General features: G+C 43.5%; 2 protein-coding genes across 13 annotated transcripts in view; one reads left to right on the forward strand and one right to left on the reverse strand.

Annotated features, from left to right (window-relative positions):
* Window positions 1–18,294, forward strand: part of MBTD1 (mbt domain containing 1) — a 66,141-nt gene extending 47,847 nt beyond the window's left edge. For 9 of the 12 annotated variants that reach the window (XM_073883712.1, XM_073883713.1, XM_073883710.1 and 6 more), the window contains 6 exons: window positions 3,628–3,775; window positions 4,653–4,735; window positions 5,152–5,386; window positions 5,887–5,964; window positions 9,852–10,043; window positions 15,075–18,294. In XM_073883712.1, coding sequence (XP_073739813.1) covers window positions 3,628–3,775; window positions 4,653–4,735; window positions 5,152–5,386; window positions 5,887–5,964; window positions 9,852–10,043; window positions 15,075–15,193 — 855 coding nt within the window. In that variant the 3' untranslated portion in view covers window positions 15,194–18,294. Of the gene's footprint in view, window positions 1–3,627; window positions 3,776–4,652; window positions 4,736–5,151; window positions 5,511–5,886; window positions 5,965–9,851; window positions 10,044–15,074 lie in introns of those variants that run through there. The other 3 variants (XM_025859436.2, XM_025859440.2, XR_012375523.1) reach the window with 2 other exon arrangements.
* A 2,682-nt stretch (window positions 18,295–20,976) lies between these two features.
* On the reverse strand, window positions 20,977–24,197 carry LOC112814107 (nucleoside diphosphate kinase B). Its single transcript, XM_025859443.2, has 5 exons — window positions 24,020–24,197; window positions 23,629–23,757; window positions 22,715–22,816; window positions 21,841–21,953; window positions 20,977–21,233 (listed from the first exon to the last, which is right to left on the reverse strand). Exons 2-5 carry the CDS (start codon window positions 23,752–23,754, stop codon window positions 21,116–21,118), a joined length of 459 nt encoding a protein of 152 aa, XP_025715228.1. The 5' UTR covers window positions 23,755–23,757; window positions 24,020–24,197; the 3' UTR covers window positions 20,977–21,115.
* Between the last annotated feature and the right edge of the window lie 872 nt (window positions 24,198–25,069).

The raw sequence follows: 25,069 nt of genomic DNA on the forward strand, positions 1-25,069 counted from the left end.
AGATACAGTTCTCTAGGTGATTCTGATAGCCACTTCTGGAAACCAGTGCCATTGTACCAGGTTCTGTTCCATGAAATGAGAATGAAGGGTCCAATGAATGAATATAGCACCAAACTTCACTCAGGAATTAGTTAGGGGCGCCTGGGTGGCTCAGTCGTTAAGCGTCTGCCTTCAGCTCAGGTCATGATCCCAGGGTCCTGGGATCGAGCCCCGCATCGGGCTCCCTACTTGGCGGGAAGCCTGCTTCTCCCTCTCCCACTCCCCCTGCTTGTGTTCCCTCTCTCGCCATCTCTCTCTGTCAAATAAATAAAATCTTTTTAAAAAAATAAAAAATAAAGGAATTACTTAGTTATTACTTGCCATACTAGGTTTGGTTTGGACTCCAGAAAGCTTATAGTCTTGTAGAACAAGGTAAGATATATAAAAAGTTTGTTTCAGGATCGACTATGACTTAAGAAGGGTACACAGTACTGTTGGAATTCAAATAAAGGAGATATCACATTGTCTCAGAGGAATCAGGGAAAGCTTTATAGAAGAGAAGAGATTTGAAAACTTCACCTTGAGGGTTGGGAAAAACAGCCCAGCAGAGATGCAGGGAACTATTGTAGAAAGAGAATGTGCACAAAAACATTAAGTTAGGAAAGCATAGGCCGGGTTTGGAGGAGAAAAGTTGTTCACACAGTGCACATCAAACAAGTTGCACTGAGGGGCGCCTGGGTGGCTCAGTCAGTTGACCGTCCAACTCTTGATTTCCATTCAGGTCGTGATCCTCAGGGTCATGAGATCAAGTCGGGCTCCACACGTAGAGCCTGCTTAAGATTCTCTCTCCCTCTCCCTGCGGCCCTCCGGCCCTCCCCTGTGCAGGCGCTCACTCTACCGTTCCCGAACCCCGCCGAAAATAAAACAGGTTGCACGGAGTATTCTGGCCAAGGCTTTTCTTTTATAAGGAACAGAAACCCACTCAAGTTCGCTTTAGGAAAGTTATCCCAAGGACAGGCAGTCTCCTAGACACGCAGGATGAGAACTGGAAAGCCAGAGGAATTCTCTCCGTCTCCCGGGGCCTCTTTTGTCCCACCTCTTCTCTGCTCTGAGTCTCTGCCACTTGTCTTTCACTCTTCACGGTCAGAGTCCTGCTCACTCAGTCTCCATGTGTGGCTGTGAGCTCCGTTCTGTATGATAGGCTTTTCTTTTTTTTTTTTTTTTTAAGATTTTATTTATTTGACAGAGAGAGACACAGCCAGAAAGGGAACACAAGCAGGGGGAGTAGGAGAGGGAGAAGCAGGCTTCCCGCGGAGCAGGGAGCCCGATGCGGGGCTCGATCCCAGGACCCCAGGATCATGACCTGAGCCGAAGGCAGACGCTTAGCGACTGAGCCACCCAGGCGCCCCCTCTTTGATAGGCTTTCAGTTCCAGCCCATGACTTGACAACAGTCTCGGGGTCTGTTAATCCTAATCCTGAGAGACATTCTAGCTGAGCCCAGCCTCTGGCTTGGTCCTCTGAAGGTTAGAAATTAGTCCCCACTCTGGTCCGCTGTAGTTAGGAAAGGGGAAAGGAGGCTCATGTGAGTGAGGGTAGCCTTTTCCAAAGGTGTAGGCAAAGCTGTTAAGCTTGCAGAGGAAGTTACTGTGTGTGCAATGTAGTAGAAACAACTAGGAGAAAGACACTCTGGGGACAGAAACTAAAAGATAATGTGGAACTAGGTCATGCAGGCTTTGGTTCTTTTTTTTTTTTTTTTTTAAGATTTTGTTTATTTGAGAGGGAGAGAGAGAGCATGGGGTGGGGGGCGCACAGCCGTGGGAGAGGGCAAAGCAGGCTCCCCACTGAGCAGGGGCTCGATGCAGGGCTGGAGCCTGATGCGGGGCTCAATCCCAGGACCCTGAGATCATGACCTGAACTGAAGGCAGACACTTAACTGACTGAGCCACCCAGGCACCCCATCATGGCAAGCTTGGAATACTTGGTCAGGCCCTCTGAGCTTGGAAAAGCTTTCTGGTGTGAACAGAGGTCATACCAAAGAAAAGTTAAGCGGTGTAAGACGGGAACTGTCCAGAGAGGAAGCCTGAAAGCAGTTCTCAGTGTAGTAAGGAGAGAGTTCATGGCACAGATAGAGGGCCTACCTTTAGGGGGAGTCCTCGGACCTGGTGCTTTCTCACCTTTGAAGCTAGCTTTGACACCCTGCCTAGACTCTCAGAGGATGTGTTTAGCATGCAGGGAAAAGGCAGGACTAAGACCCTGCAAGGGAGAAAAACTCCCAATAAAACTGGAGGAGTTGTGGGCATGGAGGTCGGTTACTGAAGCAATGTGCATAGGTGACATCGCCAAAACAGGAAGGAAAGGGCCAAGATCAGAAATGTAAGGGTTGGAGGGCGCCTGGGTGGCTCAGTTGGTTAAGCAACTGCCTTCGGCTCAGGTCATGATCCTGGAGTCCGGGATCGAGTCCCACATCGGGCTCCCTGCTCGGGGGGGAGTCTGCTTCTCCCTCTGACCCTCTTCCCTCTCGTGCTCTCTCTCTCTCTCTCTCTCTCTCTCTCATTCTCTCTCTCAAATAAATAAATAAAATCTTTAAAAAAAAAAAGAAATGTAAGGGTTGGAGGTAAAAGGACGCCACCAACAGGAACATCACCAAACAGGAGAGGTGAGACCAGGTCAGCCAACTGTAATGTCATGAGAGTCCGGGAGAAAATGTTTCAGAGAGTTGAGAGTAGTGAGTAGGTATGGGATACTTGAGGGAGGCCGAGGTTTGAGGAGGGTACATGTTGGGGGAAAGGCACTGGATTTGACAAACTTGGCCACTGGTGATTTTAGCCTTTTAGTAGGATCAGGACAGAAATCAGACTGCAAAGACTTACATAGTTTATACCTGGCAGTGGGTCTCTGGGCGAAGTATCTAGGAGTTCATCGTACTGTTCTTGGACCTTTTCTGTAAGTGTGAACTGTTTCAAAATAAAGTATTTTTAAATCTTTTTAATGTAATGGAAAATGGGAGACATTAGAATATAAGAAGTAGTGTTTTTGGAGCAAAGTACCAGCAGTAATCGGACAAGATGGAAAAGTTTGTGGGGGTAGGGTACTACATCTTAACAGCATCAGGGGTGCAAAGAAAGGAATATGGGGACCCTTGCGCAGGGCGGCCTTAGTTTCTGTTACACGGGAGCGTGGGTGTGTGTAGCATAAGAGGTAAAGCGGAGGCTTGACAAAGCTGGGAAAGGTTTGGAAAAACTCCTCTGTGTGCTAAATCAGAAGGAAAGAAAGAAAGTTACGCTGAATATCAGGACTCCAAGCCTTGCCGAGACGAGACCGTTAAATTGGAGAGGAACACTCAAGCCCTGTTTCATGGGGGCCACAGCAGCCGGCACCTTAGCCATTGGCAAAGGCCCTATTTGTCCTAGACCCCTGAAGTCACTTCTGTGTAACCCTGCTTTTTTTCTGATACACACTGCATTCTTCGGAGGTTTTTCATTATCATTTCAGTTACTGACATAATTCAGTGAAGAAGCATTTTTCACTTTGAAGAGACCTTTATGTCACAGATTTTCCTTTCTTTGAGAATGTCACTTAATTTAAAGGATCACATTTATACTAGTGGTATCTAATTTCACATACTTGGAATTCTCTTAATTTAAAAGGTGCTGGCTGATGGATTCCTGATGATTGGGATCGATGGCTCAGAAGCAGCAGATGGATCTGACTGGTTCTGTTATCATGCAACCTCCCCTTCTATTTTCCCTGTTGGTTTCTGTGAAATTAACATGATTGAACTTACTCCACCTAGAGGTACTTCATCCTAATATGTACACTGGGTCTTCATCCTTGCCTTCTTTTTACATGGTATCTATTTACATCATTTAACACAGCCCTGGATTTTCTGCTGTGTGCACCTTTGATATGTGCATATGTATATATAAACGTACGTATACACAACAAGACCTGTGGGGTGCTCTAAAAATATAAAGCACTGTATTCTAGCTAGCTTTAATAAATTCTATTAGTATAGAATTTTTCCTGAGCATCTGTACATTTTATAATATGAATTGGTATTCTTTAAGCCCTATTGAGATGGTGATGTAGGTAATTGCACACACAAACTTTTGTTAAAAATAGATACAGGCTAAAGCCTTTGAGGGAAAGCAAGTTTCCATCTTTAGAGTATCATGTGGCTTTTAAAAAAAAAAAAAAGGCATACCCTTAAATAACTCTCAAGGCTTAACCAGTGTCTTTCCTAATTTCAATATAAGAGCCTTGGGTTTTTTCTCTTAAGAAAAGAAGGGGTGAAAATCTAAAAACAGAGGTCTATAAAAACAGTATTTGCCCAGCCAGTTTTCTTTCTTGCAAAGAAAGAAAAATATCACTGTGAAGTATGAAATGCTAGACTGTCGTAAGCCTAGGATCTTACAAGCAAAATTCTGGAATTCCTGTGGTAGACAGGAGGGAGACACTTTTGCACCTGTAAGTAGGTGCACCTGTGTCTGTCTAGAAACGAAAGGAAATCCTTATAACATGGAGGAATGATTGCATTCAACAGTATTAGAGCAAGAGTTAAAAGTTTATTATATAACCTAAAGTCTGAGATCTTAGTGTATACTTTTTATCTGCATTTTACTATTTTGCTAATTTTAAATGAACTGCTAGTTAAATCAGGTGTGTTTTTCAGGTTACACAAAACTTCCTTTTAAATGGTTTGACTACCTCAGGGAAACTGGCTCCATTGCAGCACCAGTAAAACTATTTAATAAGGTAAATGTAAATAATGGCATAATATGTGGAATTTTTTTGATGCCTCACAAATGCAAATCATTGTTGATCAAAATGTCTTTGCTTTATATTAGAATTTCTTAATGGAGATTAATATAAACAAATATATAGTAATAAAACAATGTATTTTCTTTACCTAGATTATGAAGCTTGTTTTCAGACTTTGCTTCATTTTTAATCTGAGTAAAATAGAAATGAATACATTTCCTAAACTGTTCTTAAATACTTCACCTTCATATGTTTTAATAATTAAAGAATTGTTTGTGATTTTTGGGGGGGGGTTAAATTAGGTTATTTGGTTACATTGCTTCTTCTTTTTTTTTTTTTCCTTTCTCGGTGATAGTGGACTCATGCCTTCTTCTTTTCACCAGTGGTAATGTTTTGCTTCTCTATGTCAGGATGTTCCAAATCACGGATTTCGTGTAGGAATGAAATTAGAAGCAGTAGATCTCATGGAGCCACGGTTAATATGTGTAGCCACAGTAACTCGAATTATTCATCGTCTCTTGAGGATACATTTTGACGGATGGGAAGAAGAGTATGATCAGTGGGTAGACTGTGAGTCCCCTGACCTCTATCCTGTAGGGTGGTGTCAGTTAACTGGATATCAGCTACAACCTCCGGCATCACAGTGTAAGTTGGTATACAGAAAAGGTGTCCTTTTGTAAAAATCAGCAATTCTCCAGAGGACTGTTTCACATAAGTCATCTTGTGAGCTCACAGGACAAGAATATACCTTTGTCTGATTGGTTGCCAGGTAAGATCTTAAGACTCAACAACACTATCACAGACTCAGACCATGAGTCCCACAGCAGTGTGAACCCAGTAGTCAGTTACATAATGACTCTAGGCAGAAACACCACAGTAAGAGCACCCTCCAAATGCAACTAGACTTGTTTCAATGAGTTTGAAATGATAGGCCAAAATGTATTGGTATATAATAAGTGCTTATTGAATAAATAGTGGAATCTGTCTGGTATCATGGGTTTTACAGGAACAAGCACCCTTATTTTCAAAGCATCATGTACTTTTATAAGCATAATTGTCTCGGTAAAGATAATTCATCTAAGTTGTATCTAGAGTCATGTGCTCACAATGTTTTTCTGGTACCAATTTTCCGTTTTATTTTTCAGCGTCAAGAGAAAGCCAGTCAGGTTCATCAAAACAGAAGAAAAAGGCTAAGTCCCAGCAGTACAAAGGACATAAGAAAAGTGGGTCACCACATGGTGTTTATATACATTTCCTAAGTTGTTAACCAATTGGGGTCACAGTATTCTTGCACAGAAACTAATGTCCCTTGTGAGAGCCGATGACTGTGCATTATGTATTTTGCTTAAAGGTGCAGTATGCCATAAAAGGCAAACCTTCACAATAATGAGAAACACTTATATTTTAGTGGACAGGAAAAATCACCATAATATTTTAAAACATGTATGGTAAAGAATAGAGTACAGATAGTTCTTGAAATAATATGTAAACCTACTGAAAATTAATTCTTTTTTAAATCTTTTTTATAAAACTTTAAAAAGGGAAGTACTTGATATTTACAACAGACTTAAAGCTTAAGAAACCCATCCTTCTTATAAACCAAAACTCTCTTTCTAGGATGATATTTATAAGAAATTCAAGTTGATGGCTAACAAAGTCAAGCTTAAAAGTTTTTTTCTAAATATCCTTTCTGTACTATTTTTTAACCTTACAATGAATGGTTTTTGGCATTAATAGCCAAAGTAATATAGGATATATTGATAGCTCTATTTTGATTCTTTTAAAATCTTTTTCCCCCCACATAGGAGGCCACAGATTTTTCTCTTCATCACACTTGTGGAATATTTCATTCTGAGATAGGATTATTTTTATATAAAGATCATTTTAAAAGTAAAAAGTACATTTGAGGGTTAAAACTAAAACAGATTGTTCCAGCTGACTTGCCATATGTTTAAATAAGTGTTAATCTGTCTCATTACCAACCAAGAGACCGAAGCAGCATGAAGAATCCAATATATCCTTACTTTCTGATTACAGTCATTTGTTTATAGTTTCTTTTTTCCCACTGGGGGACTAAAGACTTCTACCAGGCCCTGCCGTGGTGCTCTCATGTCCTCCCGGCATGAAACCACGTCAGCCTCAACACTGAGGACCTCCAGGCCTTTCTCTCACCCTCTCTTTTATGTCAGAGGCATAGGCCTCCCGTTTGTCCAGAGTTCTTTTGCCTGCTAGCTGCTTGCCAGGTTTGATACTCACCTCAAAGAACTTTAGAGAACATTGCCAGACAGGCAGCTCAAAGCAATCCCCATGTAGCTGGAACTGAGGAGGAAGAATCCACATGGCGGCTTTGTCAGTGGACTAACCATAAGCACATGTGATCACTAAGCTTTCTGTGAGGTTGGAGAGCACAAGCTGCGTTAGCCTGTCTTTTCACTTTCTATTGGACAAGACCGAGGTTCAGAATTTTCTTTCCAAGGTGTTGAATTAAGAACTTTGATTACTCCGTGACATATTTTTTAGAAATAATTTCTGAGCATTGAGTACACAATTCACATGCCTCCCTCAATGTCCCTTTTGTGGGTTTATTTCCAGCTTAAGGGGTTTAACGATTTTGAATTAATGGCCCAGGGACATGGGAAGAAGTATGAAACTAATGAGGTGATAATATCCGTGTGCCAGTTTTTAGTGACATTTAATAGTACCACATTTCTGGATTAGCTGGGAAAATGAGTTTAGCTGTAAATTTATCATGTTCTTTAACTGTAACGTTGTAATAGCTCTTAATATTATGGCATCATCTCTGCCTTTAAATTGTCCTTTGGACATAGAAAGGAAAAGGACTATGAGCCCACAGTCCCTTATTAGAAACCCTTGGGACCAGATGTGTTTTGGAATTCAGAACTTTTCAGATTTTAGAAAAGAAGTATAGTATGGGTAGCATATACTATGTAACACCCCTTGCAGACTCTAGCACATTTTCTGAAGCAAAATATATGTAAATGTTTACATTAAATGGGCCAAATTAAGATTATAAATAGTATCACCAAGTGAGGTCTGGTTTTGTTGCCAAAGTTTTACAGGAAAACTGTGAATTTTGGAATTGAGGATAAGGAATTGTAGTGCCGTGTGAATGAAAACTCAGCCGTCTTCATTGTCACTCCCTGTTCCTTTTACTGTTTCTGTGTTGCTCATCACATAGTTCATGAGACATTTTTCCTGCAAGACTTGACTTGCCCAAATAAGAAAGAATTTCTTATAAACCTAGTTTATCCATTGCATACAGTATCGTTAGCAGATCAGCCACAAACTCTTTTAAGTTTGCCTAGAGATTATTATATTCTGGCTCAATGGTTTTTTCATCTTCTATCTCTTCAGTCTTTTTGTACCCAAAATCATCCATTGGTGTGTTCTTTGGTAGTGTTTTTTTGTTTGGTTGCTTTGTGGTTTTTTTTTTTTTTTAACAGAAATAGTTGATTGGCTTCATTGTTCTAGCTTGTTTTGTAAAGATCTGTGTTCATGCTATAAAGGGATAACTATTAATTAGTGCTTTTGAGTAATGATAACGTTCTGCCAAGAGGATCAGATAGACAGTTGTATGCATATGGTCTGTCCAGTCTGAAAAGCCTTATTTTTTTCAAGGTTTCTGGAGCAGGAAACCCAGCACATTAATTTCTGAACCATCTTCAGGGGCTATTGGAAGTAGTAGAGAATTGGAGATCCTCCTTGGATTTTTACCTCTGGTGTGTCGTACATTAGGAAAAGTCTAAATGATTTGCTGCACGTGATTGGGGTTTGTCGATTGAACGTTGAATGTGTACTCACTACTAGCTTAGTCTCCAGACCATTTTACATAAGAATACTGTCTGACTTAGATTTATCTTTTAGTCCTGATTTCATGAAGCATAATTTCTGATTGCTCTTGCCTTGGTCATTTGTATAGTCTGGAAGAAAACAGATATAATTTATAGTCCGAGAGATACAGTAAGTATCCTTCAGCTTTCAAATGACTAATGCAGTATGTTGGTTCAGTATTTGCAAAGTTTAGAGTACTTTTTGCTGGTGAAAGGATCATATAAGTCTTTGAAGGCTTATATTTACTTATGAAACTATAATCAAAATGTGTTTCAAAAGAAATTAGATTGCTTAAGTACTTGAAGGCAACAAGCTTTAAATTTCAGAAATGCTTTTCAGAGTAAGAATTTTAAGTGTTTTCTAAAAGACTGCATTGTAAACCAAAAGGTAGGGGAGCACATTTCATATCAGTAAAATCGTGCCACCCAGATAATACATTTATTCAGCTGTTTGATTCTCCCCAAAAGCCAATGTTTGACCTAATATGGGCAGTGAAATGCCGCCCTACAAGTAGGGTTTTAATACCTTCTCTCTCGGGCACCTGGGTGGCTCAGGTGTTTAAGTGACTGCCTTTGGCTCAGGTCATGATCCCGGAGTCCTGGGATTGAGTCCCACATCGGGCTCCCGGCTCAGCGGGGAGCCTGCTTCTCCCTCTGACCCTCTTCCCTCTCATGCTGTTTCTCTCTCTCTCTCTCTCTCTCTCTCTCTCAAATTAAATAAATTATTTTTTAAAATTTCTTTAAAAAATAAAACCTTCTCTCTCTTCCATTGGATTTTCAACCCCCTTCAAGGTAAAATTTTCTTGAAGGAAGTTAGCCAGCTATTCTCCACACTAAATGTTCTAGTAGTTCATTTTGCTTTGTTGTATTTTATTTCATTTTATTTTTTTAAGATCTTATTTTTAAGTAATCTCTACACCCCATGTGGGGCTCCAACTCACAGCACCAAGATCAAGAGTCGGATGCTCCACTGATTGGACCAGCCAGGTGCCCTGCTTTGTTGTATTTGAAGTTGATTTAAGAGTCAGGAACCAGGATTACCAGGCTCTCAAGAGGCCAGAAATAATCTCCGCTATCATTCACCCAGAACATACACTCCCACACGTACACACACTCCTTCTTGTTTTCAGAAATACAGACCTTGCATAGTTGGTTCTCTTTTCAGAGTATCCTATGCAACACAGTCTTTCCTAGTTATAATGCACTTTTCTTACCACACATGTAAGTAAAAGCTTACTTTAGTTTGACTTGATATTTAGAGAGGAAGATGCCAATTGGGAAGAAGCCTGTCAGTTTGTCGAGCCTGCCCATGACAGGTGGGGTGCGGAGGAGCTTCTCTGGTGACGAAGAGTTGACTCCTCCTCCATATCGAACCCTTCCAGCACAGACAGCCCCGGAGGCCTTCCCACCTCCCAGCACTAGCCGAGAGTTCAGTCCCAGCCTCAAAACAGGTAATAGTCACATCAGCACCTCAGGTACTACAGGGGGTGAAAGTCTGGGCAGGGCGGTGGGAGACAAAGCATGGTCCGGCATGACAGATGCTGACTCATTAAATTTTTCTTTTTCTTTCAACTAAAAACTTCATCTTCACTAGTCCTTGGTAGTCACTTCACTAAGTTGAATCATCAGGGAGGGAGTTTTATTTTCTTTTCAATCGCTTCTGAGCCTCACATTAGGGTAAAGCTCATCATATCAGTTGATGGAATTGTGAGACAACTTGTACTGTTTCATGGTTTCATTAAAATAGTTGAACATTTTCCATCACAGAATTCCATGTGGTGTGACCTGGGGGGAGAAATACACCATTAGGGATCAGCCTGATTAATCAGACCCAAAGATGAGGCTTCACTCATAGCATTCCACAGCATCTCTCACTCACTAGGAAGAATGTGTTTTGCGTTCCTATGGAATTTAGGTTGTGGTAACACTGTTACCACCATTGTAGTTCAATAACATGAATTTGGAGATAAATACTTGTATAATTTTGGTGTTGAATTTGAGTAAAATTCATTCCCATAACTTCGTGTTTCTGAAGTGACATTTAATTTGAATTTAATTCGTTTGGCCAAGCTAGTAGATTGTAAGGAAAACTGCAAAAGGTTTTGCCTTTTGTAATTGCTGAGAGCAAACGTATTATCCTAGAGTATGAGAAAGGCTTCGCTTGCATGTGATGAACCTCAGACATGAGTACGGAGAGACAGGTCCGCAGCCAGAGTCCTACAGGCCTTGGCGTGTGTTCTGCCGTCATCCTAGGTACTGCTTTTCAACTCGGTGGTTTTATTTACTTGGTAGTCGTCTTGTGTGGTGAAAACCCTGATGGGGACTTAATACCTAGCTCTGTTTTCTTCTTCTTTCTCTGTTTGATAATGTCTTTATACCTGAAGTTTTTGGGGGGTTTGGTTTTTGTGGGGGCTTTTTGGCTGGTTTTTTTGGGGGGGTGCCCTTTAAGATATGTTCTTTATTAGCTTTTGCCTCCCTACTGGTGTATTAGGTTATCTTCATCCTCCCCAGTCCGTCTCTCTGAAGATCACTCTGATGTCCTTATATCTAGAGGAAATTACTCTGCCTTTTTTTATAAAAAATAGGTTAGGACTGCAAATCTAAGTTTATCTGCTCTTTAGTGGAAAAACGTTCAGAGTCTAAAGAACATTTCAATTTCTTTTCTTGTCTCTTTGACTTTGTTTTTGTACTTGTTATTTACGACATAGTCTTAAGTCATTAACTGTAGATTTTGTGAGCTCTGAATATGTTTGATTTTATTGGATTTTAGGTGTTTTCTTTAAGCATTGGACTAATTTAGAAGGTGTGTGTCGTGTTCCGTGAGAGGTTACGGATTCATGTAAAATAGAACTTCTAGGATTGGCAAAACCCAAGAACTCAGAGTAGATGCATGGGATGGAAACCAGGGGGTCTCCTACGTGACGCACGACCTCCACCGTGTCTGTAGTGGCTTCTCAGCTGGGGGCACATCTCGTGGGATATGTGGTGTGATCTTACTCTGCTGGAACTGTGTGAGGACTGCATTCCGGTCTTAACTACCTGAAAGCTGCAGTTTGATTAGCCACTGAGAATTTATTACTTTTAATGGACTTAACCCAGTTAGGAAAATATGATTTCCATTAGTTTATCCCCGGAAATGTTACTGATTAGAGTCCACAAAGTGACTTCCTTTTAAAAACGGAGCTCAGAAAATGCACTTGCATGGAAGTTGACATTCGGCAACAGGGTCTATTTGATTTCATCCATCATTCATTGAGAATGAGGCCTGGAAAAGATAAATGATTAGCGTGAAGATACCAGAAGACAGGCTTTATTTTAGATCCCATGAAAACAGTGAAACTTTGCATGGAAGCATTCCACATCTGAGTGAACGTTTCGCCTTTATCTTGAGTTACTTTTTTTTTAAGCACATTGTTTCCATATTTTAAGATGCATAGAAGCATAATCCAGAAATTAGTTGTTAATAGTTTAAATGCAAATAGTTTCAGAACTGTTTAGAATCTCAACTTACCTTCCTTACATTTCAAAAAACAAAACACAACAACATCGGTTTGAATGGAACATGTTTGGTCTTGAAGCACGGGAGTTCTTTTCTCATTCATGTAGCCATCTGACCATCCTGTAACAAGATACCGTTTCAACCAACCTTTTATCGTGGGTACTGCACCTTTAATGAAACTTAGGGTTTTTCTTTTCCATGTGTTTATTTTCATGGTATTGTTCAGATGTCCTTAATGATTAATGTGTGTTGGTTAGATTTGAAGGATAACTATTATATACTTGATACTCACACTCTATAAAAGCATTTTTAAGTAATTAATTTTTTTATAAAGAAAACTGCACAGTCTTGTTTGCTTTGACTTCCAACAGTCTGATGCGTGTTTGTTTTGCTGTTATTATGGGCATAGTGTATTCGCTTTTCTGTCTTTGGGCTATGAAATTTTTTAACACCATTACCAAAACAAGTACCAAAGTAAAATGAAATGAATTGACATCTCTCAAAAGGTTATTCTGTAAATTATTAATTAAGATGTCAAAGACCACTATTTTTTTTTAAGATTTTTTTTTTAAAGTACCCTCTACACCCAACATGGGGCTTGAACTCACAGCCCTGAGATCAAGAGTCGCATGCTCTGCAGACTGAGCCAGCTAGGTGCACCAAAGACCACTATTTTTGGAACTAATCTTTTGTAACTAAGATCAGGACGGAAAATATTTTTCTATGACTGTACTATTTGACTTTAAAAAGCGTAACCATTTTAGGGTGCCTGGGTGGCTCAGTTGGCTAAGCACCTGCCTTGCACTCAGGTCATGATCCCAGGGTCCTGGGATCAAGTCCCGCATTGGGCTCCCTGCTCAACGGGGAGCCTGCTTCTCGCTCTGTCCCTCCCCACTGCTTGTGTGTGCATGTGCACACATACTCTCTGTCTCTCTCTCTCACAAAAATAAATAAAACCTTTAAAAATAAAAGTGTAACCATTTTAATATTGTTCCACATGGTGACACTGTCTAGTTAGTGCTTCATGAAAACTTAGTTGGCTTACTATTCATCTAAATACTGAGTCTTGATTCTTCTCATAAATTGACCTTTTTTCCTATATAAGCAGTTCCCAATTTACATTCCATATATGGGCGCATCCTCTCTTTCCAATTGCAATGAAAAGTTCCATAATGAAAGAAAAAGTTTGCACTTTTTATTTGGAGCTGGTGCCTGCAGGAAGTGGAGTAGTAGCACCCCGGCAGGAGTGGGAGTCACATGTTGCACGTGCATGTTGGTGGCAGGCACTGTGGCAGAGGGAGGCTCGGGCTGCCCAGCTACAGAGCATAGCAGCCAGGGAGTTCCCACTGATCACAGCCCCTGGAGATTGCTGGCTTCCTGTTGCCAAGTCTCCCTGCTTTCCTGGGTCTTAGGTGAAGTCTCTTGTTTCAGAATATTCAGTCAAATTCAAAAGAACCATTGGACACAGGTGAGGGAGTGGGAAGGACACAGTTTGTGACCTCTGATGTAACACGTCTGTGTGCTGACGGAATTGGAGAAGAAAACTAGCACTGCTGCTCACCGTGGGATTAGATCCCAGTGAGTGTTACTGTTAGCGTACGGGATCAGCCGTCCTTTTCTCTTGTGTGGAATTTGACCAGCTCAATTTTGGTTAAGCGGTAACATTTTAAGAAACCTGGACACATCTCTGAGAGGTTGGTAGTTACTAAGACTAGTTTTTAGCACCTCGCTGAGATCATTTTTATTTAAAAAGTAGGGAAGTATAAAGAGATAGATAGGAAAATCTCAGAATTAAACAGCTTAAAGTTTTTGCCCAAGACCACTGCTGGGCCCAGCAAAGAAAAACTTTTTCTTTCTCTTCATCTTTGCCCATGCTTAGGAAAAGCCCTCTCCACTGTCCCTAAGGATTCTGACTAGCATGACTTCAGTGGCTGTCAAGAAATCTTAAGTCCCACTGAAAATATTAGAAACTGAAAAACAGTTGTCCACAGAAATAAAGACCTACTGGACCTGTTTATAAACTGAGGACTGTTTATACTGTTGGTTGGTTTTCATTAAAAAGGAAGTCATCAGGGGTGCCTGGCTGGCTCAGTCGGTAGAGCATGCGATTCTTAAGCTCAGGGTCCTGAGTTCAAACACCTTGTGGGGCGGGGAGCCTACTTAAAATTTAAAAAAAATTTTTTTTTCTTAATAAAATTTTTTTTCTTAAATAAAAAAAGGAAGTCCTCAGATAAGGACTCCGCCAGTACTGCTGGGCCGTGCTGGCACTGGCCGTGCTGGCTGTTTTGCACCAGTGATTTTCACATTGCCGATGTCGGTAGTTTTATTTTACCTAAAATGATTATTCAAGTTTTCCATGATTTTAGTTTTAACATAGGTGTTTATCTAATATCAGACTTATCATTTGTTTTTACAAATATGTAAATTTTGTATATACATAATACCCATCTTATAGATGATAGAATACTTTGTATTTACAATTCATAGTACTATTTTAAAATTATCAGATTTGTATCTTTTTTCTACAGGGAATCTTCTTAATAAAGGTAGTCCTTGGAAATAGTAAGATTATATTGAAGTCCTACTTATTGTGTTGTTACTTATTTTAAATATTATAGTTCAGAATCGTGTGAGAAATAGGTCATTGTTACATAGACCTTGACATAAAAGTGAATACTATAAGAAAAATTCTAATTCTTCTCGCCAAATTAGTGCTCACCATTACCTTGACCATTTCATTGAAGCTGTCCATCGTGCAGTGTCCAGCATGCAGTATCTTACTGTTCTTTACAGAACTTTCCTTACCTGCTGATATACTTTGAAAATTGAACTAAATGTTCATACTTCAGGGGGTTAATTTTAAGAGTTACTGAAGACATGAAGTCTTCCTAACTGTAAAGTTGGTGGAATCTGAAGATTGAAAGTAATCTGAATACTCCAGAAAGGCTTCATAACATCCCATATATTTATCTCTTTCATGCAGTGACGACATTGCAGCTGAAGGAGGAGTTGATAGACGGAGAGGATTATAATTTCCTCCAAGGAGCATCTGATCAGGAAAGCAATGGCTCTGCCAGCTTCTACATCAAACAAGAGCCCTGAGAGGACTCCACGGCGGAGGGCGGGAGGGGAGGCTTTTACACAGGACTGGTTTATAATCACTCGAGCTGTACAGCGGGGCTCTTCTACTGGGACATTTTGCTAAACATAGAAAATTTCAGTTCCAGATTTTTCAGGTGGGTGGGGAAACTATTTTAGTCGTGTGGGGAAATTTTTCAATTTATAAAGACGGACAATTTTTGTGTTGTATTTGAAGCTTTTGAAAGAATTTTGTAATATTTTCCAAGTTTGGATTTATGTGCATTGTTAACAACTGAAATTCTAACTTTTTGGTAAGATTAAAGTTTAGGTAGCAGGATTGAAGGAAATGATTTAAGAAGGATATAGTTGTAAATGCAAATGAACTGTCATTACAAATGAACCTTTTTGGTACCTGTTGGGAGATTTTGGGATTTTAGAGAAGTTAGGCCAGTCACATCTCCAGCTTCCTTTGCTGCAGAAATATGCAACTGAACCCCTCCCCCCTCGAGGAGGGTTCATCACCACATAGATCATGGAAGGGGTAAATAATTCTGCTTGTTGGCATTTTATTGCAGCCCATTTTAAATGTTTGTACAGAAATGTTTTTCATTCTGTGAAAATTTATTTGGAGTTCTATATGAAACTGGAAGAACTCTGGATACTTTTATATGTTCTCTTTTAATTAAAAAATGATTAAAATTAGCCTAACACTAAAGTGTTAAACTGGAATGGTTGACAAGATAAACAGGATCTCAGTCTACACGTTGAGGGATTGGGGAAAATGCAATATTGTCCTTCGTTCATTTTCTTTTCCTTACTATAAAAGATACCCCACAAGAGGGATTCTGATCAGTTCCCTGCCATTTCCCTCCATCTGTTAGATAATACTGAGTATAACCACACCCCAAAACAGATGTTCTTCTGTATTACCAGTAGAATCACATCAAAAGTTGTTTAAAGCCAAAAATCAGTTTAGAATTCAAAGTCATTCCAGCTCTGCTTTTAACTATCCTGGATTTGTTTAAAAAAAAAAAAAAAAAACTAATTTGAAAGAGAATTTAATTTTCTTAAAATTCCATATAAATATATATATATATATAGTATGAATTGTCTTTTAATTGTATTCAAAATTAATTTTAACAGTAATAACTGATTTGGACCATTTCAAACATTCCCTACTTTAAAATTCACATGGCTTCCTTTAAAAAAAGGATACAAGGGTAAATTGGTGAAAGGTTTGCTCTCTGCATTTTTCTAACTTTCTGAGTTGTGACTGAATGGGAGAGCTCTAGCGTTTACCAGTGAGGTTCATAAACTAAACTCTCAGGAATTAATTGCATCTGTTCTAGAAGTGCTTCTGGGTCTTAGCCTGGCCTCTTCAGAGTGGTAACATTGGCCATCTCCTCTGGAATATAGGTAGGGCTAATTAGAAATTAATCAAAATGATTAACCTCTAAAGTCCTTCAGCCTATGGAATGCTTTAAAAAAAAAAAATGGTAATGGAAAGCCCCAGGAGACCATTTTAGGTAAGATTTTTGTTTGAATTTTAAAATGCATAGAACATTAAAAACCAGCAATTTATTTTCTAAAATATTGCTCTACTTTGGGGAATAATAGCATTGGTAATACGCACAGGTTTACCTCATTCTATGCAAGAGGGGTTAATAACATAAGGTTTTGTAGTTGCTACTGGAAGTAAAATTTGTTACTTTATAGTGTAAGAATGTATGGAATCGCATGTCAACATTTCTTAATACTGACTCTTTAGGGGCATAAATGCAGATCATATCAACGCCAAGTTGATTCTCATGTGTCAAATATATGTGAATTCAGCTGTTAAATTACTGGATATTTATCTTAAACAACCTTACTGAGAGGGACCTACTGTAAATGTGACATCCTCACACTTCCCAAATCTTTAACTTTTAAGAATCTTCCCATAAGCGAAAAGCCTAGAAGACTTTCACAGCAGGGCTTACCACGGTCTTCGTTCTCAGGCTCTGGTTCCATGACAGGAGCTGCAGGGCGTGCTCGGCCATACCTGGGGCTTAGGGGCCCTGTGGGGAACTGAGTAAACCAGGAGGGATTTGATTTGGAGCCTGGTAATTAGTTCTGTGCACAATGCTCATTTGTAGCCAGGTCTTAGAAGCTTCCAGTCATACAGCAAAACCAGGCTCTGAGCGTTTTCAAATGTCCCACCTGTTTGTGTGAAGTATTTCTCGTCTTGATCCCATGCCCAACAGTTAAAGGTTGGCAAGGACTTCCTACGGTCTAAACACAGTCTGAAGCCCTCCTCGTTGTTCAGGCTCTAACTCCTGCTGCTGATGAACAGAAAACAAGTTAGTGCGGAGGAGATTGATGTCTCAGCCATAACTCCAGTTCTACAACCCAATAGCCCCATTCTCTTCTACGGTTCAAAATGTACTGCTGACCTTGGGTTTGTTTTCATTTTTTTCCTGTTAGGATTATTTGGGGATTTTTGGTAGTTTGAACTCTTTAACCTTTTCCTTGCTGTGTATGAGGAAAGCTAAAGCTGTTATCAACTTCTTATTCTACGGATACTAACACGGGTTTTCAGTGTTTGTTTGTTTTTATTATATTAATTTTGCGTGATGTGAATACCCTCTCCCATCAATACTTGTATTATGGTGCTATATATTTGGTAATGATCCTTTACTATTGGGAAGGGATTTTAAAAATACTGTGATGAAACTGGGTTGCTTCCTTTGATTTTCATATTTTAAATAAAGCCACAGTCATTTATACAAAAGAAAAGCATCTGTCCCTGGGCAAATCTTTTGAGGACAGAGGTCAAAGTAAACTGCATAAGGTTTTTACATCATTTCTGTATGTATTTGATATATAGATCAATATCTGTACAAATTTAATCTTTTATTTTCTTGGTAACTTGTGATCACTGAGAAAGTATTTGAGACTTTCTCATGAAGTGTATATAATGGCGTGAAAAATTCCTTCAGAGAAACTTATGTTCCTTTCATTTTTACCAAACTGCAAATTTTCAGCATGGATGTGAAAAGCATTAAAATTATAACTTTGTGTACAAGATGAAAATAATTCACTAAATTTGCCCTTTTTTACACAAAATAAAACGTTAAAGTTAAGTTGTATTGGAGCAATTCTTTAATACGCTTTGGTCTTTGAGGGGTTTCCTTTTTTATTCAGATATTGGATGCCTTCTATAAGCAATCACAAGCCTCGAGAAAGCCAGGTGGGTTCCTTCCTCACACGACCTGTGACCTGAGGGAAAAGCAGGCACGTTTGCTGCTGGCTGACCAGGAGGAACAGCGGACGGGGCCCCTAAGCCCCAGGTGTGGCGTGAACAATGGCTGCGATTGAGCCAGGGTTTCACAGACAAAGGTAAATGGCCAAGCCGCGGCACGGGCAGCGGGGAGTGCGGGCCACGGGTGGGAAGAGTCCTTCACTGTAGCTGCCACATGGGGCTTCAGTTCAGGGTTGGCGTGCTTGCTGGGGGACTTTTTTTTTTAAGCTCCATTAATCTAAATAGACAAAATTCATAGGATGAATTCACGCTGTTTGCGTGAAGAGGAAACATGAGACATCCCCCTTTACCAACAACTAAGTCCTTAGTAAATTATTCAACTTTTACCAAAAAAAGCAGTTTGTAGAGGGGGCGCCTGGGTGGCTCAGTCGTTAAGCGTCTGCCTTCAGCTCAGGTCATGGGGTCCTGGGATCAAGTCCCACATCGGGCTTCCTGCTCGGTGGGAGGCCTGCTTTTCCCTCTCCCACTCCCCCTGCTTGTGTTCCCTCTCTCGCTGTGTCTCTCTCTGTCAAATAAATAAGATCTTAAAAAAAAAAAAAAAAAAAATTTATGGATGTAAGGTAACATGGGTTGGGTTTTCTGGGGTTAATTTCATCATCACGCTTTAGAAAAATAGAACACACTGCAACCCTAATTTCTGCCCTGCTTTCTACCTTACATGGCTTGAACGGTTGCCTAGTACGTGGGAATTCCCAGCTTGGCTCATTTACAGTCCCCTGAGATTTGAGATACACATCCTATTCTTGAAACCATTACATGCCCCTTGGGAAAACTAGGTTCCTGGTGTGCTTTATCCCAACATACGCTCCCGGACTACCAAGCGTTTCCCCGAAACTAGTAACTTTTTACTCCTGTGGTGGTAACCAGCCTTGTGAGATCAGGGGATGACAGTAAAGGATTTCCTCTTGCAAACTGTTAACTGAAGCTATGGCATTTAGATAATGTATTTAATTTGTACTGCAAAAAAATTTTATGGAAAACATAAAAGGTTCTGAAGGGGTTGTCCGCATTCACAGAGCTAGCTGGGAGATAGCATGAGGTCCGAAATCCAACCTTACTCCAGAGGCAGTAACTTTAATCTCACCATAGTCCACCCTTTCTCGTGCAGTTCTACCGAATTAAGTCCCGAAGTTAACACCCTTCCTCTCACCTTGCCCCACTCCAAATTTGATTTCAGGTACCCTCCTAACTCAAAAATTTCAGGTGTCATTTGGAAGGAAAACTAGGTAAAGGTAGTAAAACAGTAACCAAGAGCATGGGGTCCGAAGCCAGCTGCTTCCACTGAAACCATCCTTGTTAATTCTGTAACTTGACCCAGTTTCCTCAGCTATAAAATAGGAGATTGGTACTGGTATCCCCAAGAGTTGTGAAGACTATAAAATTCATGTATGTACAGTTCTTAGAACAGCCTTGACACAGAATAAGCCCATAATTAACTGCTGTCCATCCAAATACCTCAGCTTGTGTGTCACTGTGAGACTTCGAAACACATTAAAATGCAGATCCAGGGGCGCCTGGGTGGCTCAGTTGCTTAAGCGTCTGCCTTCGACTCAGGTCATGGTCCCAGGGTCCTGGGATCAAGCCCCGCATCGGGCTCCATGCTCGGCGGGAGGCCTGCTTCTCCCTCTCCCACTCCCCCTGCTTGTGTTCCCTCTCTCGCTGTATCTCTCTGTCAAATAAATAAATAAAATCTAAAAAAAAAAAAAAAATGCAGAGGCGCCTGGGTAGCTCAGTCTGTTAAGCATCTGCCTTTGGCTCAGGTCATAATCCCAGGGTCCTGGGATCGAGCCCCACATCGGGCTCCCTGCTCAGCTGGGAGCCTGCTTCTCCTTCTCCCTCTCCCCCTACCCCCTGCTCGTGCTCTCTCTCTCAAACAAACTTTTTTTTTTAAGATTTTTTTATTTATTCATTTGAGAGAGAGGTACAGGGAGAGAGAGAGAGAATTAACCTTAAAAGCAGGCAGTAAGAATTTTGTAACCAGTCGCTGCATGTAGCCCAGAAAACAGGCTTATCTCACTCCAGGGAAGAGTAAGAAGAAGGGTAAGGTTGCAGAGAACACTTACCAGGGGCCAGGCACTAGATATATTCTTTCTTTTAAACCTGCATTGCAGTGGTATTACCCTCATTTTACATATGTCTTTAGACTTCCATTTTCCTCATAACTTGCCCAGTTAGCAGTCAACAAAGATGTAAATCTGGACGACTCTGTTTCACTTGAGTTTCAACAAATTCACTGTACAGAAATCTACATGTCTACATCCTCTAAGCTGGTCAGGATATTTATTTCCATCATTTCCTTTTTAGACACACGGTCAATGCCACACTTGCCCTCTTCAGCCTCTCTACTTTACCTCCTAGAGTCTAGCAGTACACCCCGGTGCTGAGAAGAGTCAGATCATTCTTTCACAGCAAGCAGGCTTATTTGGTTCTGGATAACGCGGCGAAAGCCAAGGAACCAAGTCACTTCTTGCAGTGTCGTAGCAAGTAAGCACAAAAGGCTGCACCAGTTTCCAAAGGCTTTATTGGTAAGTACGTTTTAGAAAGGAAAGAATGATGCCATTACTTCCAAGTCACTGGAATGAAGAGGTGTGTCCAGGGCCACGTCAAGTGGTGCCAAAGGGGACTGATGCTTTGTCCACCTTTTATTCATAGATCCAGTCAAAAGCACAAGACTTGTAGTTAACCAACTCTTCAGGCTTAAACCAGAGACTAACTTCTTTCTCTGCACTTTTTACTGAATCACTGCCATGAATGATGTTCCTAAGAAAGAACAAATACTTGTTACCACACTTTATTTATTAAAGTAGGCTCCACACCCAGTATGGAGCCCAACGTGGGGCTTGAACTCACAACCCTGAGATCAAGAGCGAGCTGAGATCAAGAGTCAGATGTTTCACTGACTGAGCCCCCCAGGCATCCCCCAGGTTACCACATTTTAAAGTGCCAAAGTCTGTTTATAGTTAAGACAAAGGAGTCACTGCAGACCTTTTCAGCCAAACTGCCACTCGAAGCACGAGACTACCCCCCCAAAGTATTTCCTCTTAAAAGCAACTATAAAATTGGGGGGGGGGGGGGGCTTAACCAAAAGGTTAAGTGGCGCACCCATAGCCACAGCCACAAGGAGCAAAGCCGAGGCTTCCCCCCTCACTCTGCGCTTTCCAGCCACACGAAGCTCCCTTATGCGAGGCCTTAGGTAAAATTTTAAGTAGCATAGGGAAGTCACTATTGAAGAAAACTTTCATCCAGTGATCATTTCCACCTAATTTTAAAAGTTCAAATTTCCCTAAAATTGGGATACGCCAATAAGGTTTCATACCCCCCGTGAAGTGCCTTTGAGAAACAGTCCTCCATGCCCCTCAGGCCTTACCTGCCAACTTGAATGCAGAAGTCCCCACGAATGGTGCCGGGCTTAGAATCCGCGGGGTTGGTCTCCCCAAGCATCATTCGCCCCGTCTTCACCACATTCAGTCCCTCCCAGACCTAGAAACAGTCGGGAAGAGGGACTGCATCAGATCTGTCACTTGGGACCATTTCAGTACAAACCTTGACCCGTGCCGCCCAGCTCGCTCCCGTCAGACCCGCCCGGGACTCGGTCAAGCAGCTCAGCCCGTCCTGGACAGCAGGGGCCTGTACGGGACGCTCCGGGCTCCATCCCCAGCGCATCGCTCGGACACACAGAAACCGTCTACCCAACTCGGGGACTTCCCACCTAACTGAGAGGAAGATGAACAGGACGGAAGAACCTCAGGCAGCCACAAGCTCGAGGAGAAACGGTGATGGAGGGGGTAGAGGACAGTGACTGGGCTGGAACCGGGTCGGGGCAAGGACATTAGGGCAGGAAATGGTGAGGATCCCCGTGAAAGCGGAAAGTGTAGGCAGGGGAAGGACAGGAAGAACAAAGCCATCCTCCGAGAACCCCGGGCCGATTTCAGTGCCTCCCTCCCGAACTTCCTCCTCCTCTTCATTCCCAGCTGGACATTAATGCCAGAGGAGGAAACAGACTACTCCATTTCTAGCACTGGGTTACAGAGAACTTTTTCTAAGGTCTGGTTCCCCTTGCTTTTTCCTCCCAAGCTCCTAACTGCTCTAGCCCCAGCAGGCTCCATTTGTAAAACAAAGGAATTTGAAGTGGCTGGGGAAGATGTCTAAAAAGAGGCCACACCGCACTGAGCAAGCCGGTTCCGTACCAGCCCCTATTCCCGGCCCCTCCTCCCGGCCCCCCACCGCCGCCAAGCACTTGCCATGGCCACAACGGGCCCGGAGTGCATGTACTTCACCAGCCCCGGGAAGAAGGGACGGTCCTTCAGGTCAAGGTAGTGCTGCTGCAGGAGCTCCTCGGGGGCCTGGCACGCAAAAGGAGGTCGCAGTTAGGAAGTACCCTGGAAAGGCTGAAATAGGGCTCCGACCCATCCTCAGAATCCGCCCCCCCCATTCCCAAGGCAGGTTCTCCAAGTCCCGTAACATGTTAGCCCGCATAAGGTGTAAACAGAAATCCCCCCCAAACCCTGACACTGATCCTCTTTTTAGCAGAAAGGCTGTTCCCATCATGAAGACACCCGGAAAATGTCAATGGTATTAGGGGTGTTACCATCCTAAGAAGTAGGTGGTTTGAGAATCTAGATGTGGAGATTAAGCGTTGGCTGCCTTTGAAGGAAACACGTCAGAGAGCGGTCATGTCACTCTTCTGGCCCACTTCCAGTGCCCTTTCCAACATTTCACATGTTAACCGAGAACGTTCTCTTCCCAGATGGGCCTGGTTAAGATTTCAATACTTAACTTCTCCCTTAAAGTCCAGATCTGTGCCCCAAATGTAAAGTGTGGAAATGCCAGGCCCTGCCCTAAATCGGGGGGAACTCCGTCTGCCCGCACCCTGGGCACGTGTGGCCCGCGTGGCCGCGCCGGGGAACAGGTTTCTCCGCGCCCCGCGGGCCCAGCGCCACGGCGAGGCACCGGCTGCTGCCCGGGCCGTCACGTCACCTCCGCTTAACCTTGCGAGGGCGCCCGGGTTCGCGGGCCGCGGGGCCCCGGCTCGGACAGCGGGATCCCCGCGAGGGCGAGAGCCGCCGGGCGCGGGGGGCGGGGGAGCGGCGGCGGGCGAGCAGGAGAAGGGGCGCCCGCCGCCGGGTTCCGGGGGTCCGTGGGGGCGCCGCGTTACCTGCAGGAACTTCATGGCCACGAGGCGGAACCCCTTCTGCTCGAAGCGCTTGATGATCTCGCCCACCAAGCCGCGCTGCACGCCGTCCGGCTTGATGGCGATGAACGTGCGCTCCTGGTGGGCCATGGCCTGCGGGCGACAGGTCGGCTCAGGGCCCCGCGGCCGCGCGGGCACAGGACCCCGGCCGCCCTCCCCCCCACCCTCACCCCGCGGGCGCCCCGGGCCCCTCCGCCCGCTCCGCGGGGACACGCGCCCGCCGGCAGCCGCCGCCGCCCCGCGGGAAGGGACCCGGCCCCGGGCCCCGGGCGGGGGGGGCGGAGGGGGAGCGGCGAGCGCGTCCGCGGGGAGGGGGTTCGGGGGGGCGGCGGGGAAAGCGCCCCCCGCGCCGTACCGGGAAGCAGGCTGCGCGGCGTGGCGGGAGGCGAGACGTGGAGCGGGCGGCGGGGCCCGGGGCGGCTCGGGAGGAGGGCCGCGCGACGGCCACACCCCGGACGCCCCGCCGCCCAACCCGCGAGGCCGACGCGGCGGAGAACTCTTGAGCATGGCCCGGGCAGGCGAGGAGGCGCTGGGGGCTCGGGAGCAGGAAGTGGCTTCCTGTTCCCCGGGCGGCGGGGTGCTCCGCGGCTGGAACTCGGCACCTCCGGCCCGCAGCCCTCCCCGCAGTACCTCCGGCCGCGCGCGCGCATGCCCGCGCACACACTCACACTCCCTGTGCGGTCACACATCCCTGACGGGTTCTAGACTGTCTCACAGCAGTGCACACAGCTCCCCACCCTTGGGTGGTGCCCAGCTTCGGTGGCGAGGCAGCGAGCCCGTCCTCGCCGCCCGTCCAGACACCCGTCCAGCAGTGCCTGTCCCCCGAGATGGTCGGAGGCCTCGTGTCTGTCCCTGCTCGGGACAGCGAGCTGACGGCGGGCACCGCGTGCCAGCCGCGACTGCTCCCGGCGACCGCACTGATAGCCGGTATCCGCCGGATTGAGAGAGGACTTCAGCTGCCTCCATTTTGACCTCAAACTCTCCGGTTGACTAAATTCTTCTTGGGGCGCCTGGGTGGCTCAGTTGTTAAACTTCTGCCTCCGGCTCAGGTCATGATCCCGGGGTCCTGGGATCGAGCCCCCCATGGGGCTCCCTGCTCCGCGGGAAGCCTGCCTCTCCCTCTCCCACTCCCTCTGCCTGTGTTCCCTCTCTCGCTGTGTGTCTCTCTCTGTCAAATAAATAAAATATTTAAAAGAAAAAAAAAGTAAATTTCCATTTTGCTTCTGTTAAAGCAACCAAATCAGTGCCCTAACAAATCAAAGCTTCTCAAGATTTCACCTGCTTCTTCTGAGGTCCTCCCAGGAACCCAGGCCCACTATCCAGCTCTTCTGTTTTTGGAGTAGTTATTTCTCACACTCCCCCATCTGCAGAGTCCCTCAGAGCTTCTCAAGAGTAGTAAGGCTAT

The sequence above is a fragment of the Callorhinus ursinus genome, unplaced genomic scaffold (genome assembly GCF_003265705.2).
Source record: "Callorhinus ursinus isolate GAN/ISIS: 27379988/994484 unplaced genomic scaffold, GSC_fseal_2.0 scaffold52, whole genome shotgun sequence".
NCBI classification, from domain to species: domain Eukaryota; kingdom Metazoa; phylum Chordata; class Mammalia; order Carnivora; family Otariidae; genus Callorhinus; species Callorhinus ursinus.